Source organism: Diplotaxodon limnothrissa, linkage group LG22 (genome assembly GCF_057381915.1).
Source record: "Diplotaxodon limnothrissa isolate DT_005_m linkage group LG22, D_limnothrissa_male_GT1.1, whole genome shotgun sequence".
Classification (NCBI taxonomy): Eukaryota; Metazoa; Chordata; class Actinopteri; order Cichliformes; family Cichlidae; genus Diplotaxodon; species Diplotaxodon limnothrissa.
Window position 1 is genome coordinate 26,504,319 of NC_140616.1, and position 17,364 is coordinate 26,521,682.

The 17,364-nt window shown below is 43.2% G+C and overlaps 1 protein-coding gene across 1 annotated transcript; it reads left to right on the forward strand.

Annotated features, from left to right (window-relative positions):
- Positions 1–7,575: 7,575 nt before the first annotated feature.
- LOC146610062 (uncharacterized) lies at positions 7,576–12,384 on the forward strand. The gene is made up of 2 exons (XM_085346204.1): positions 7,576–7,851; positions 10,297–12,384. The coding sequence occupies exons 1-2, from the start codon at positions 7,617–7,619 to the stop codon at positions 11,931–11,933; spliced, it is 1,872 nt and encodes a 623-aa protein (XP_085202330.1). The 5' UTR covers positions 7,576–7,616; the 3' UTR covers positions 11,934–12,384.
- Positions 12,385–17,364: the final 4,980 nt, after the last annotated feature.

Consider the following 17,364-nt stretch of genomic DNA (forward strand, 5'->3'; position numbering starts at 1 on the left):
TACTAAAGACTGTTCTATGCTTTTATTGTGACAATTCTCAGCAGGGAGAAATATTTCCTCTTCCTGTGGAGGAATTTAATAGTCTTGGAGTACACAAGCCTTATTTGGCGAATGTGTACATGAAATGATCCAAGCAGCAAAGGATAATGATAAATTACAAAAACCCACCAAAAAGTGTCTAAATTGAATCTGAATGACATTACTGGGGCTCATTCCAAATGGACTGCTGGTACTTATGAAAAAAAATAAACATTTCCTTTTCCTCTAATTCAACAACCAGAATTGAACAATAATCAAAATGTTTCTACAAACACTCCTGATTTGTTCAGTATGAAAACCCAAACATCCATATCATATTCTAACAAATTCCTTTAAATCTGGTTAGAACCAGAGTCTGCAAAGATCTAGGCTTAAAGACCGACATGGTGCTTTCCTTCCAAAAAGTTGTTATAGGTGGTCTCTTTGATATTTCTGCAAACATAGAACAAACACCTGGGCCCTATTTCAGGAAGCCGGTTTAGAAAACTCAGAGTGAAAAACGATACGCAGGGTTGAGTAACCCCGAACTGTCCAACTCGGAATATTCGGTTTCAGAAAGGCTGATAACAATTAGTTCAATCAATGCGGAGTTGCTTTAACCCCAAGTTAAACGCGCGCACGAGGATACATAAAGCCCTGATTAGTGGAGCACAGATTACGTGAGTCACCATGGAGACGGAGGGAAAGAAGGTGCGGTCGACGTATTTCACAGCGCTTGAGGCCGAAACCCTGATGGCAGCATATGCCGACAGCATGCACATCTTGCAGAAAAAAAGTAACACAGCCGCAGCTGCAAAAGAAAGGGAGCATGCATGGCAAAACATAGCTGACAGAGTCAATGCGTGAGTGTTAATATAAACATTGATCTAGGGATCTCCACCCATTTAACACGTTATCTTAGTATATGTTATTCCATTTTTTATGTCATACATGTTATTTTGTGATGTGATGTGAGCGCAGGTGCAACCCAACAGGCCCCAAACGTTCCTGGCAGCAAGTAAAAATGAAATATAAAAACATAGTCCAAACAGGTAAGGTGTAATTGTATTATGAGCCATAGTGCTTGGTCTGTTTGTCCGATGTAAATCAATTGCAGTTAGAGGCTACATTAACTTACCGCCTGTAAGCACTCATTGAAATTATCTGAGCACATTACAAGTACACATTTGCCTACTCTGTATGCTCAAATGTGTGCCGTCACAGCCAACAGAAAAAAAGCGGAGGCCCGAAAAACAGGTGGGGGTCCTCCACCACCACTCACAGAGGCTGAGCAGTTGGCCCTCAGCCAAAACAGTGGGCGCCCTGTGGCTGAAGGCATCTCTGCGGGGACATCCTCTGTGGCAATAACCCCACAGGGCACAAGTGCCTACATAAGAGGTAAATCCAAAACAATACATGATGTGTATACATCCATTCTTCACAGTCACCTTGACCAAAATGAACTATGTCGTAGTGAAGTCATTGTCCTACTGTCAGAGATTTACAGTTATCAAACAGTCAGGTGAATAAACAACACTGAGACACTTGGAGACTGTTAACGTGCTGCACGGGTGAGGGCTCAGGGAGACACTCACTCACACCGAGCTGCAGTAGTTCGTCTTTATTTATAGCATAGCAGTGTCCTTTAATTTTGCATGTGTGTGTGTGTGTGTTAATCTCTCACAGGGTGAACTTCCTGAGCGAGTAGTACATTTTGTTCTTTTCCTATTAAGAGTAACATATGAACATATACTGTAATGCAACATAAAACTCATAAAAGCGTTTCCACCTTAACACCTACTGATTTTGCCTTCCCTCAGTGTCGGTTGTCTCTGAGAGCATACTGACAATGAGGTGTATGGTGATTGGTATGTCTGGTAATTGCCAGTTGCGCCCACATAAGTCATGAGTGACCTGTATGAACCCCATATTCTTCCAGTTGATGGTGATGGTGTACTGCATCTGGTGCAGCCCCCTGTTGAGCCAGACCAACATGCAGTTGTGAGTACTCGTAATACTCCACAGACTACATGTGTCAACAGTAGAACAGCAATGTTGTTAAATGTCTCCACCACAGGCATATGATGACGAAACAGTGACAGCTGTTACAGAGGAGGACGCAACAGAGACACACCATGAGGTTTACAGCGTACAGTGGAAAATATAACAACTGACTACAATGTGGTACTATGATAACACCATGGACTTACTATGTCCCTGGCAGAGTGATGCTGGAAATGAAGAGGAAGAGGGTCCAGCCACTCCTACAACAAACCTGTCCACAGTAGGATGTTCAGCACTGATTTACAACCAACCTAAGTAGGCATGTACTATGGATGCCAATGCTATGTCCTGTGTTGCAATAGCTCCCTGTGAAGCAGCTGTACAAGACATATCTGGTCAGGAAAATATAGAAGTGCGACATGGAAATGGTACACCTCAAGCTGCAGATCCAGAAGTCCAAGTTGGAGATTGTACTGCTGGAACAACAGTTAAGGGTGGGTGGAGTGATCAGAGATGGACGGATCATGTCAGTGTTTGTACAACATACTAATATACGCATTTATACTTTGTGTACAGGACATACAGGGTGACCAATAAAGCCAGTTGACCACAGAATCTGTGTATTTGTCTTGTAACATGTTGAGGTGACGGGTCACAGGAAATGGTTGTGGCATATGGTGTCTCTGACTGCTCTTCCATCCTGTACGTTCGTGGGTGGGTCAGGATGTTCATCGTGTGGATCACTGCTGATGTCTGGTTCAGCTGGACAGTGTTCACCTCTAATCGTGGCAATGTTGTGAAGAATCACACATGCCACAATAATGTCACATGCACTTTCTGGGGCGACCCGGAGTCTTTGCAGGCACTGGAACCGGGCCTTGAGCATTCCAATGGTCATTTCAACTCTGGCCCGTGTCCTGCAATGGGCCAGATTATAACGCTGCTGTGGGCCCGGTTCAGGGTCAGGGTAAGGGGTGAGCAAATAGGGTAAACATGGGTAACCCCTATCACCAAGCAAGTGGCCAGTGAACTCTCCTAGGACAGAAGAATACATGTCAGTGCAAACGTCCCTGTGGCAATTGGTCTCTGTATATTTCACAGTAACTTCGACCCACCATGTCCAAATTTGGTGCTCAGTGTACATTCCCGGAAGATTCGTGAGTCATGTACAGAGCCTGGCCACTTGGCTTCCACATTTGTGATAATGTTGGCAGCATCACATATGATCTACACAGTGCAAAAGAACACAAATTAGCATCCATTACTATGATGCCATCACTTGTTAGTGTGAAATGCTACAGGGAACTATGTACCTGTACATTGATGCTGTGGAAAGACTTCCTGTTCACATAGTCTCCTTCATTTACTGAAGGAGCAATGATTGGAATGTGAGTGCCATCTATACAGCCAATCACGCCTGGGAACCCTGGAAATTAATGTACCATTTAAGTAGTAGTTCAAGTATCACCACATCATGAATTAAGTTTTGGTCATCCTGATACCTGCAATTTTGTGGAATCCCTCTTTGATAAATCTTGTGGGTCTATGACCGGGGAACACCACAAACGAGTGCAGGAGACGTTTCAGTGCAACTGTAACATTCCTGACTGCCCGACAGACGGTAGCCTTGGAAACGTGCTCAGCGTCACCGATATTGTACAGAAAGCTCCCGTTTGCAAAAAAACGGAGTGCAGTACAAAGAATATGTAATGGACTGAGAGCATGTCCGCGATGTGTCACATGAGCAATATATGGCCTGAGGATGTTATTCAAATAAATTATAGATTGTGCTGAGAAACGGTAACGTTCGCACAGAAAATCATCAGGGAATGATAAAATGTCCAAACGCGCTCTGATCACTCTCTCCCGGCGGAGAGCTCTGCGGAGAATTTGGGCTTCAAGATCTACTGGCTCTTCGAGGTAGGGGCACGCCATGTCCGACACTTCCTACTGTCAGGTTTCCGACAAAGAGGCGGAGACAGTCAGGGTTAGTTGTAGTAAACCTGCTAGGGGGCAGGTTAGCTTCACGGAGTGTGTCGTCATAGTAACTCACTCAGGCTTCATCTGAACTCGCTTTGTGAAACCGAAAACCCAGAGTTTTCGTTAACTCAGGGTATACTTACTCAGAGTTTGCACTAAACCGGCTTCCTGAAATAGGGCCCTGAACAATGTGGAGAGGGTGTCCTCTAAGTTCCTCGGCACCCACATATCCGAGGACCTATCCTGGTCCACAAACACATCAGCCCTAGTAAAGAAAGCCCAGCAGCGCCTCCATTTCTTGAGGGTTCTGAGATTGAACAGGCTGCAGACTGAACTCCTAGAGTCCTTCTACCGTGCCACTACCGAGAGTGTGCTGGTGCACGCCATCCCTGTGTGGTACGCTGGTTGCACAACAGTTGACAAGAAGAGACTACAGAGGGTCATCAGAACTGCAGAGAAGGTGATCAGCTGTCCGCTCCCCTCCCTGGACTTAATTGCCAGCTCAAGATGTCTCTCCAGAGCCAGGGCAATTATAAAGGACCACCTCCATCCTAACCACCACCTCTTCAACATCCTGCCCTCTGGAAAAAGGCTCAGAACCATCAGGTGCAAAACCAACAGACTAAAGAACAGCTTCTTCCCGTGGGCTGTCAGAACTCTTAATGCAAACTAAGAGTGTGTAAAGACTTCCCCAACACATCCACCCTGACACTGCTGCTGATCATCTATGTGCAATATCTCAGTCTTTCTATGTTCTGTGCAATATTTTTGGCTCATGTGCAATTATTTTGGTCCCAGTCTGTTTCAATGTTTCCTACACATACACCATGTATATAGTTCCACTCACATATGTATACATATACACTGTTTTTTATTTTATTCTATTTATTTAATTATTTATTTATTTTCCGCCTTCGTTGTATATTGGTTTCTCTTCTTCTTACTTTAGCACCTTTGTGGTTCAGCTACCCAATTTCGCTGTGCAAGAAACTGCACAATGACAATAAATGACAATAAGGCTCTCTAAGCCTCTAACAAGCCCTGAAGTATGTAAAGAAGCCCTTCGTTAAAAGTGCAGACTTAACTGTTCAGCTTCAACGTCAAAAAATCAGCACACAGATAAATATTGTTGGCTTAAATTTAAACTTCTTTCATTTGGAGGTAATAAAGGAAGGGACAGATCTGGTTTGAACTTTGATAGTTTCCACACCTTCTCTTTTCTCAAAGTACAATTTTTCTTTTAACAGGAAGAGTAATAAAATCCCAGACTACCAGTTACAAAACATTTACTGTCAAAGGTAATCGTAAATTCTGTGACTAGAAAAAACAGTGTTGGAGGAATACTATATCATTATTTTCACCAGATAGATTAAAAATGGCTGTGATGGCTTTAACTCCAGTAAGGGGTAGGGATTTTTTTGATGTTTTCCATTTTGTTAAGCTGAACTCTATTTTATTCATGCTGCTTTTGATCATTGTGCATTAGTTTCTCCTGTAGGTGTCAGAAAGTCAGCAAGGGTTTTTTTTCAGTAGTCAAAAAACTGCTGCTGTTCTGGAGCTTTTGGTCACATCACATGACCTTGATGATAGACGTATTAAAGTGGACCAGTTCTGGTTCTCCTTATTTGCCATTACCCACCTCTGGGTGAGGGCAAATAAGGGATGTTGATATCAAACATGAGCACAGTCCCAATAACGAGGTCAGTGTGTGAGCCAAATTTTCAGTCTGCCCTGAACAGTTTAGTTTACCACAGTTTCTCCTACTCTTGGATCAGAGGATGTAAAATGGATAATAAACACAAGCCTTTGAGAGGGGCAGCAAAGAAGAAAATTCTTGTTTCAGATGAGAGCCTCCTTTTAAAGCTCCTCTAGAGAGTCCAAAAATTAAAAGACATCTCTCTTCCAAAAGTTGGTTACAGCAAACTACTGCAGACTGTGGCTTTCTAACTCGAGAGCATGAATTATTTTGCTGCTTGAGGCAGGCTGGGAAAAGAGAAAGAATTGGATAAGATTCGCGACTGGAGATTTTCAGCAGGACCTCGGAGGAACGCTGTTCATTCACTCATCATCATAAATAACTGAAAGGTGAGCAGACACCTGTTGGAGCCCACTGCTTTTGAACTCTTTAGGGTCCTCCATGCCTTATTTGCTCCTCTTGGTGGAGCTCTGCAGGTCATTCAGGCAGTTCTGCCTCTTGAAGCAATGACCTCTGCCGGAGGAGTTAAAGAGCTCCAGCTCTGCTGGTGGATCCAGCCCATCCACGTCAATTAGGTACCTACAGACCAGGTACCCAATGTGGTTCACGCCATAGGTGCAGTGGACTTAAATCAGCTTGTCATTGTCCTGGCTCTCATTCAGGAAGTGCCTCGCTTCCCATTTGAAGCTCAGGATGGAGGCATCAGAGGGAACATGGTGGTCTTTGATGAAGATCTTGATGTAAAAGTAGGACTGCAGGATGTCGATCAGTTTGTAGTACCTAGTCATGAAGGTCCTGACTCTCCAGGTCACAGACTGTTTAAAAGGCACTTTGAAGGCATTGAATCAAGTCCCAGGGATCCTCTGACCAGCCACTGGTCTGGCACATCCTTCTTCTTTTTCAGATGGGACATCTGCACAGCTATGACGTTTATACTCCCATCTGAAGCTTTTAGACCTGAAATCTGTCTCATTAGCTGCCCTAAATAAAATTAAATACCCCCCCCCAACACTGCTTTGAATGAAGGTGCAGTTTTAACATTCATATAGTGTGAGCATCATGCAGCATCATTGGGAACATTATAAGAAATCCAGACCTCTCAGATCACTTGCTTTCTGTCTCATGTCAGAGGTAAACCCGAAAAAGCAGTGCTAAGGACAGTAGCATAATATCCACTCCACCAGCCCATAATGTCCTTCGCAAATAATGGTCAGCTCTCCAAGCATAAAAAACGAGTCCAGAGGTTTCTGTTCCCATATACTTCCTACCAATACGATATTGCAGTTTTTATTATTAGAAATCCAGCTCCAGACTCTTCTGATTTTTGAAATCTGGTCATGATGTGCCTGTGAAACGTCAGAATTATTTTATTAAAGATTCTTTAATAATCTTTTTTAAAGATTTATTTTATTTTATTGTATTAAAGAGTAACGGTCAGTTCGACAGACGTTAACACTATGTGACAAGTTGGATGGTGTCTTCACTAACCTCTATATTTAAACTCAGTATCTGCTTGTTAATGGTTCTGGTACATGCAGAAATTAACAGGAGACGTTGTTAATTGACAATTTACCTAAAGCTTTATTATTGAAGCTGTAGATCTCTGTGAATTAGTGAAGACATTTTAAATTAAGGTGTTTTTGACAAATTTCGTGTCACGTGATGCATTGACATTTGAGGCGTTTACACGACACTGGAAGAAAAGTGAAAGCTGGACACTTTAGACTGAAACCTGAATAATTTTACACCTTATTTCTCTGTCGGACGTTTCTGTCGGATTTTAGCTGGTAGCATAACAGCAGCTGTAGAGTCACATTCCGGTTCACGCAGGAAATGAGCGTCCGCCTCCAGTGACGCTTGCCCGGCGATCCCGGAAGTGTCTCGTCCTGTTTACATTCTGCTCTTTGTTCGCTGCAAAATGTCGAAAAAGCGGTCCGAGAGCCGCAGGCTGAAGGCCACCATCGAGCAGCGGATGGCGGCGGCCGCTCAGGAGATCTTCCGGCTGCTGCATGAACGCAGCCGAGCCGAGCTGCCGGAGCTACGGGAGCTGCTGGTGGAGCGGCTGTCGGCGGCCATCGAGCTCATCCTCAACGCGTTCGAAGCGAGCAGAGCGGCCGAGAGAGGCGCGGAAGATCCCGGTGGGGAGCGCAAAGGTCAGTGTCCACATTCAGCACCACACTGCAGCCTCAATTAGTCCCATTTACTGGCGCGCTCACGGTCCTCCCCCAGATCTTTTAGTGCTCATTCTTCTGTTTATATACGACAGATCTGAATGTATATGTATAAACTGATTTTCAATGATAACTTTATCTCCTTTCTGCATTTAAATACTCCGAATACTACATGGATTTAATGAAGTATTTGCACACAGTGCTATCAGGAAACATTACCTGTCAGTGTGGGAGTTTAGCCAGTAAACACATCACGTTTATTAGTTTCACATAAGTAAGTACTAAACTAACACGAGGCTCAAGAATGCTTGAGACTTCGTTTCAAATTTAGGATTAAAATACAGACCGAGCTGAAACAGTGTTGATGTGATGATGCTGGACTAAAGGAGCAGACATAAGAAACTGTGCAATGACAGAAGGAGACCAGATGCATGAAGATGGAAAAAGATGCTGGAGATGGTCCGAGACAAAGAGATGTTATGTGGTCCTTTCTGTACTTCTAGAGCAAAATAGTTCTTATTCGTAAGGGCTTTAAAAAACATTTAATTCAGTTCAATTCAATTCAGTTGTATTTATAAAGAACTGAATCACAACAGCAGTCACCTCAGGGTGCTTTATATTGTTGTAAGGTACAGTCGTGAGTGCATGCTCAAAATCATCCATCCATCCATCCATCCATTTTCATCCGCTTTGTCCGGGGCCGGGTCGCGGGGGCAGCAGCCTAAGCAAAGAGGCCCAGACCTCCCTCTCCCCAGCCACCTCCTCCAGCTTATCCGGGGGAATACCAAGGCGTTCCCAGGCCAGCCGAGAGATATAATCTCTCCAGCGTGTCCTGGGTCTGCCCCGGGGCCTCCTCCCGGTGCTCAAAATCAACAGAAGCAAATTCACGATACACGGAAGAACTACAAATTACACTAGAGCACTGCGGACTGCTTCGGAGGCATTTATCACCGACCCTTGCTACTAGATCTCGCCCACAGTGGAAATGTCTCAGGCGGTGTGAGAGGAAACAGAAGAGGGGTAAGCGCGGAGGCATCCGGAGTAGGTTAGCGGCTAATCCACACAAACCCGCTATTCCCACCATTGAACTGTCCCAATGTGCACTCCCCTGGACAGCAAGCTGGATCAGGCTCGCTTACTTTGGTCCACTTCGAAGTCAATGAGGGAGTGTTGGGTCTTCGTGTTTGTGGAAACATGGCTTAACATGTTTCCACATGTTAACATTCCCAAAAGCGCCATTCATGCACTTTTGGAATGGGGTAGGGGGTAAGGCTCATGGAGGGGAACTCTGTGTTTACATCGATGATGCCTGGTGCTGCGACCCTGTTGTGGCTTGCAAACACTGTTCACCTCTGCTACTATGATCATCAATTGCAGACCATTCTACCTACTGAGAGAATTTTCAGCCATACTGTTTGTTGCTGTTTATATCCCTCCCTGCTCCATTAACAACAATTGGAGTGAGGCACTGAATGAAATGTATCAGCATGTCAGTGAGCAGCAGAAGGCCCACCCAGATGCTTTTCTCATCCTGGTGGGCGATTTGAATCATGCAGACCAAAAGACTGCCCAAACTGGAGAAACACGTGAAAATTCCTATACGGGGAAACATGTAATGTGGCCTTCAGAGCCGGGGATGAGGTGAGCCTAAGAACAGCAAGGGCAAACCTGTCATGTAGCATCGCCACCTTTTCACTGTGAAAAGGAAAAACACCCCTTTAACAGAAAGAAACCTGTGGCAGGATCAGGCTCATCGAGGGGTAGCCACCTGCTACGACTGGTGGGGGGTGAGGTGAGGAAGACAGGACAAAGACCCACTGGAAGAGAGCCACAGATTAATAATAACTAATAATTAAATGTGAGTGGTGGTAAAAGCTTTGTCTGCAGGATAGAAATTATCAAATTAATGTGTGGCTTTACTTGTGGTTCCTGCACTATTGTTCCTTTGGTAAAAAAGCAACTGAATGTATTAACAGATGGAAGTTTAAGCATTACTGCAGTTTTATTTTCAGCATGACAGTGATCTCAAAAAACACCACCAATGCAGTAAAAACATACTTGGATGGAAAAACATGTACTGGAACACTATCAGTAACTGGTCTCTCCAAATCCCGCGCCTCAACATTACTGAAGCAAACTCTGATATAAACGTTAATGTAATATACAAAGTTCAGGTATCAGTAGTTCAGTAAATTTAATCCCACGACAGCAAGAAAATGATTAATTTTAAACTACAGCAATGACAGGAAACAAAAGAAGCAAAAGTGTGTGCAAAACAAATCAGGCTTCTGGCGTGGACCATGCAGAAAGGGCATCAGAGGGAAAGTATGGGCGGGGCTAGTGTTTAGGTAACACATAAACCTTTAAAAAAAAAAGTGATAGAGTCACATGATTTAAATAATCACATGTCATGTATTTTCTCTCCAGAGTTGTGTTTGTCAGTTGGCGTCACGAGTCTCTCTGACAAGAAACGTCTGAAGCCAAGCAACTCGATAGACAACCAACTGAAGGAGACTCTGCCTGGCACATCCTCCAGACCACAGACCATCTCTGAACTGGATCGCCAGCTGGCCTCTCCAGATGATCCAACAGGAGACGAAGAACAATGTGAGAACGACAAGCAGTTGGTGTCTCACCTTTGCAGAGTGTGTGGGAAGTCCTTTGACAGGAAAGGCTTTCTGATGAAGCACGTGGAGAAGCACTTGAAAGAGGCCGACTGTCTGTGTGGTCTGTGTGGTGAGCGTTTTGAGTCCAGTGATGGCCTAATGCTGCATCTCCAGATGCACCGTGACAGCACCAAGACATGTGATGTCTGCGGCAAGAAGTTTCCCTCAATCCGAGCTCAGGAGATGCACATGAGGATGCACACTGGAGAGAAACCTTTTAGCTGCGTTGTCTGCGGGAAAGGCTTCAATCAGAAGGGCAACATGGTAACCCACATGAGAATCCACACGGCAGAGAAGCCATTCACCTGCAACATCTGCCACAAAGAGTTCAGTCAAGGCAGCTCGCTTGAACGACACATGAAAGCTCACGACGGACAGACACCGCTCAGCTGCAGCTTTTGCGGAAAAGAATTTGCAAAGAGTGCTGAGCTGAGGCGACATATCCGGTGCCATGGATCAGATGAGCAAACGACCATCAGTAGCCGGCACAGAAAACCCAGCCTGACCCCTTCTCACTGCTGCAAGGTCTGCAGCAATGCGTTTCACAACAAAGGAAACTTTGTGAGGCATGCAGAGACACATCTAAACCACCCTGATTGTCTCTGTGGCATCTGTGGAGAGCGTGCAGAGTCCTCTGAGAGTTTGCAGCTGCACATCCAGAGTCACAGAGAAACAAGCCGGATCTGCGACATTTGTGGCATAAGCTTCAGAGACATGGAGATCCACATGAGGACACACACGGGCCAGAAACCATTCAGGTGCAAAGACTGTGGGAAGGACTTCCCCAGAAAGGGATCGCTGGAGAGGCACATGAAGCTGCATGCTGGTGAGCGGCCGTTCATCTGCGAGTTCTGTGGGAAGACTTTCATAGAAAACACAGTCCTAAAGAGGCACATCAAGAGCCACATGGGAGGGAAACCACGAATATACTCCTGTGAGGTCTGCGGCAAGAAGTTCACCATGAGCCAACACCTGGATGTTCACAAGAGGATCCACACTGGGGAGAAGCCATACACCTGTAGGGTGTGCGGGAAGAACTTCAGGCAGATCGGAAACCTGGACTCTCACATGAGGATCCACACGGGTGAGAAGCCATTTATCTGTAGCCTCTGTGGGAAGAGGTTTCGCCAGAAAATCTCACTCGAGACACACGAGAGGTTCCACAAGAAGGAGAAACCCTACAGCTGCCAGCTCTGCAATAAGGGCTTCGTACAGAAGATCGACCTGAAGAGACACATGCTAACTCACACAGGGGAAAAACCCTACAGCTGCCAGGAGTGTGGGAAGAGGTACCAGGAGAAACGCTCAGTGGAGTCACACATGAAGGTCCACAGGGGAGAGCAGCCTGTCAAAGACTGTCAAAGACAGGAAGTTCAGCCTGACTTCATCCAGCTGTGAGCTGCAGACACAGCTCCTGTTAAGTCCTCAGTTTGAGAAGCTGTTGCTTCATGAACATGTTGAAGTATATTTATGTTCCCATATCTTCAGAGATGATATAGACAGAGTGTCAGCTGGACAGAATTGAAATTACCATAAAGATCTGAGCTTCCTGCCAGACAGTGTGGCTGCTTTTATGCAGAAATATTTGAGTTTTTTTTAAATTAAAACTACAACAGTCAAGATTCCAGTCTATCACTTTTAAATCAGCTGAATGAAATGTGTAAAACTCAGGACAAGGAAGCTTCACAAGAGACAGCCCGCCTAAAAGAAGTATCCTTCAGGGGGCGGCACTTTCTGATAGTCTAGGAACAGCAAGGGTGGAGGCTCAAAACCTTCGAGCTAAAACTTTGAAACATGCATTAAGAAATTAGTTAACAATCGGTAATTTTTACAAATGACGTATTCTGGGAGCTCCACAGATAGAAATAGTTTCTAGTTTTCAGTGTTTTTAACAACTGAGTTTTTCTCATATTATTTCTTGGTGTTTATGGAGCAACATATTAAACATATAAGGATGCTGGTAAACAGGTTGATCGTCCACAGCTACAAATCTTAAAAATGAAATAAAAAAAGTCTATTTTGGATTTTAGGTTGTGTTTAAGTTTCAAGTGAATACAGTACATAAATTAGGGCTGCCACGATTAGTTGACTAGTCACGATTACGTCGACTATCAAAATTGTCGACGACTAATTTAATAGTCGACACGTCGTTTGAAGCTTTGTAAGATCCCAAAAGACACAGGAATAAGTAGTAGGATTTAAGCGTGTAATAACGGACTGAAACAGAAGATGGCAGCACTGCATGTACAAGGATGCCAGCTGCCGTTAAACCCCGAAGAAGAAGAAGCAGTGTCCGGTATCGTAGCTGTGTCCAAATTCAGGAACCGCATCCTCCTGTGCCTGCATTTGTAGGCCGATTACGTTACAGCGACATGACGAAGACTGTCCAAGTTTGAAGACTCCGACAAATGCGGCCGACAAATGCGCCCTTCGTTTCCCCAGATTTGAAGGATGGGTCGGGTGTATACTTCGTGGCCCTACCTATCCCAGAATTCTTAGCGTGGCCCTGCTCAGTTTCCAACAATGGCGGCAGCTAGTTAGTTTTAATATTACTCTTATTATTCTTTCTGGGTCACAAAATAAACGTTTAACATATTTTCAGGCGAGAATGTAGCTGTGTAAACTTCAAATATCTGCTCAGTTTATCAAGACACCAGATATTTTCAAAAGAGCTCCGAGGTTTTCGGAGACGTCTGTTACCCACCAGCTCGATAGCTAGCTGGGGTTCAAGGCTCACTAGAGCCGGTGGGGAAATCGTTTTCAAACCCACTGCTGTCTTTCGCTACTCAGGTTAAACATGATACATAGTCATTTAGATAACTTAAAAATGTTATTGTTTGGCTTTTTTCAGTGTTTTATTTGTTCCTGAGTAAATCGGTTTGGCTGAGATTAAAGTTATAGTTTTTACACAGCTGAATAAACGTCAAGCAGACAACTGATTATCAGAAGTGTGAGACGCTCGAGAATATACTCCGGTGTGCTGTTATATTTTAGATAGCAAGGAGCACACGGCTGAGTTTATCAAACTCCACCGAAACAATCAGCAAATGTCATTAAAATTTAATAAACTATCATCTTGTCTTTATTTTTAGTTAGCACATACCTTAAACACTTAAAGCTGTAAGCTAATGATAGTTATATAAGAGCAGATGCTGCTGGTGCAATCAGCTGTACGTTTTATGTCCAATGGATACATAATCGTTGTGGCAGCCCTAACACGATTATTACAAGTATGTATTCATGTACTGTTGTGACCTTTTTATTCATACAAATATTTCCTACCATTAATTTGAATCTGCTTCTGTAACTATTTATTTTTAGATTTTTACAGGAATTATTCCATTGGTGGAGTGAATATAATCGAAGGTTGTGGGAAATATGTGCATGTTCGTGAACATAATCAGCAGATTGTGTTATTTTGCAGTGAACTGTAGCTAGCTGAGCTGAGCAGCTTCAGAGTGTGTTGTGAAGTCCAGAGGTTTGAACAGGCAGGCAGGCATTGGGCAAACTCGCTGCTATTTATAAAATGTTTGTAGCCCAGTGACTGGATTCATACCTGACCAGGTGTCCCTTTCTACATCCCACACATTCAGCCAGTGTTCCACATTTTGATTTTCCTGCATTTTCATTTTTTTTGTATCTCACAGGTTTGGACATGGCAATGCTTTCCTCATGCTAACTTAGAGGCTAGAATGTCTTGTAAGTCGCTACAAAGAATTGGTATGAATATGATGGAAACTACCCAAAAGAAAGAAGAAACTGAACCAACAACACAAGCTGACAAACTGCTTCTCCCTAGGATGAAGCCAGTGGGAGGCACTGAGTCTTGTGATTTTTTTTTTTTTTTGTGCTATTTTGCAGTTTCATACAAGGATGCATTAGCATCATAATGAGCTTGAAAGAGTCATATCAGCCCATGGATGTACCCCCTGAAGCCCCACCTTGGAGAGAGTGGAGTGGGAATCTGACAGGTGGATTGGAGAAAGGTCTGCAGGGATGTGGTGTAGACAGAAGTGAGTTTTATCCTCAGATATGACTACGTGGGTTGAGGATACCAGCAGCAGGAATGAAATAAAATGAAATTTCTGTCTGTAATTTAAATAGCTTGGTCACTTTAAGGCCAAATGGAAGCTTATACAGCAAGCAACTGACAAGATCAGCAGTTTTATACAGGATAAAGATACGTTCCCATGCTCAGTCACCATAAACGCACAGTAAGTTATTAGAAACTGCTAGTCCATGACCGGGTCCTCACTTCACCTGCTGCTTGTCGTGTAGAGATGTTCAGGAAATTTGGAGCTACTGTGTGTGTCACCAGTGTCTTTATGAATAATTATCCTTTCATTTGATTAAGATCTTGCTTTTTTTTTTAATGGGGTACTTGTCTTATTTATAGGGATTGTCAGAGGTGTGGACTCGAGTCACATGACTTGGACTCGAGTCAGACTCGAGTCATTAATTTTATGACTTAGGCTTGACTTGAAAAAATGTTCTAAGACTTGTGACTTGACTTGGACTTTTACACCAATGACTTGGGACTTGAATTGGACTTGAACCGGTTTACTTGAAAAGACTTGATATTTTACCCCAAATATAAAATTTAACATGCATATTATATAGAGATTGAAAATGTGACGTCATTCACGGGTAGAACCGCAAAGGATTCTGGGAACTCGTGGCAAGCGGTACTAGCGCACGCAGACTTTCAATTAAAATCAGTTATACAGCGATAAAAAGAAACACAAAAATGTCAAGAAGCTGTTGTATTATTAACTGCAATAGCCGGTCGCATGACAGCCACGGGAAGCCGACGGGTAAAGAGATCGGTTGTTATCGGATTACGTCGTTGAAGAGAAATTGTTCAAGCCATGTTTCCGAAGTAACAAAGACGCGACGGATGGCCTGGATTGCAGCCATTCAAAGATCAAATATAACGTCCCAGAACACTCCAGCTCACAGGTTAGTCTGCTCCAAGCATTTACACGAAGGTCAGTGTTTTTTAGTAGTTAATACGTCATTTTCATAACATAATTGGTGATATAGGTTACAAGCAAGTCTGGCGCTGAACAGAAATGGTCGCGCTATGCTCCTTTGTTTATTGTGCATAAATAGTGAATTGTCCTGACACAATATTGCGTTTCGCTTCTGTTATTATGGTACATTGACAAAAACATATACTTTTATTCACAGGATAAAACAGGTTTTTTGTATCACTAATTGCCCAGTACGATTACAGCATACAATATTATTGTCACTGCTACATTTCTGTGATGCTACCAGAAATTATTTCCACTACTAATTAATTACCGTTGAGCTCAAAGGTCCTATTAATAAACGGTTAAGGAATGTGTATTTATGACGACAATTTGTGAGACCGGTAAACTTATGATACGTACGATGGTCTTTCGTTCTACACGGTGCATTTCAAGGTCCTGCACCCATCCGTCGGTAAACTGTACCTGGGCTTGTTGCAGTGACCTGAAGTTACTAAACTTCATGAGTGTGTGCACTCACTCCAAGAACCGTATGATTATAAATATGCATATAAATATGCTAAGATGAGATAGCTGACTTCATCTAACTAGCAAATGTTGTCCAGGCTACGTTGGTGATACAGTTTTTTTTAAATGTGTATGATATTTTTGTCATGCGATTTTAAAGCTGGTCCTACAACCGCATCCAAGAATAACATGCAGCTTATCTCAGAACTGTCGGTGAAAATTATTCTTGGAGCTAGGTTTAATTGAGCTGCATTTTAAAGAGGTGCAATTTCACAATTTGTGTATATTTTCTAAGTTCACTATTTTGTCATGTGTTGAGAAAAACACAGATTTTAAAATTACATGGTCTAATATTTACATTTAGCATATAACTGCAACATTATTTTTTCATTTTGTTTTTTTTAAAGACTCGAAAGGACTTGAAATTCAAAGTTTCAGACTTGTGACTTGACTTGGACTTTTACACCAGTGACTTGAGACTCGACTCTGACTTGCCTGACATGACTTGAGACTTGACTTGAGACTTGAGGATAAAGACTTAAGACTTACTTGAGACTTGCAAAACAATGACTTGGTCCCACCTCTGGGGATTGTCATGTCTCACCAGAGAAGAAAACAGGTGATTCATCAAAAGACTTGCTGCAGGACTAGAAAAAGGAGAAAAGAAAACTAAAAATAACAAGAATTTATATTACTGACAAACTTTATTAACAACCTGACTGCATCCAATGAGCTCTAGCTAACAGCGGCACCTGTGTCAGGTAAGTCCAAGGTGAGTGACAAACAGCAGCTCAGTGATGACCTAGTCCTCTGACAGTAAACTAGGAGGACAGAATCTTGCTCCATCTGGCTGCTGCTCATAACGGAGCCAACAAGGCAGCTGCTGGACCACATGAGGACTATGGATTACTGTGGACTCAATCTGAACCAGATTCCTATTTCTTTAAACTTTATTAATAAAGTTGCAATTATTCAACAAACAAAAATGACAATCAGTATAAAGTCAAAGTATATAATCCAAGTATAATTTTTCAAAATTTATTATTAAGCAGTTTAAATTTCAGGTAACTAACTGTGCCATGCCTCTTCCTCTGGTCCATATGCCAAAACAGACAAAGCGCTCCGAACCCAAGCAGAACACACTTTTGTTAGGAGACACAGAAAGAGAATATTCATATCACTGGTTGAGAGTTTGGGTGAAGACTGCAGTTTAAACTTGGTCCCCCTGGTGTGGGTCCATCCCTTAGGTCATCTTGCACTTTATGCAGCGAGCTTCTCCCTGTGATAGGAAGAAAACTCTCCCCACTTCACCATGGCAACTGTCTCTT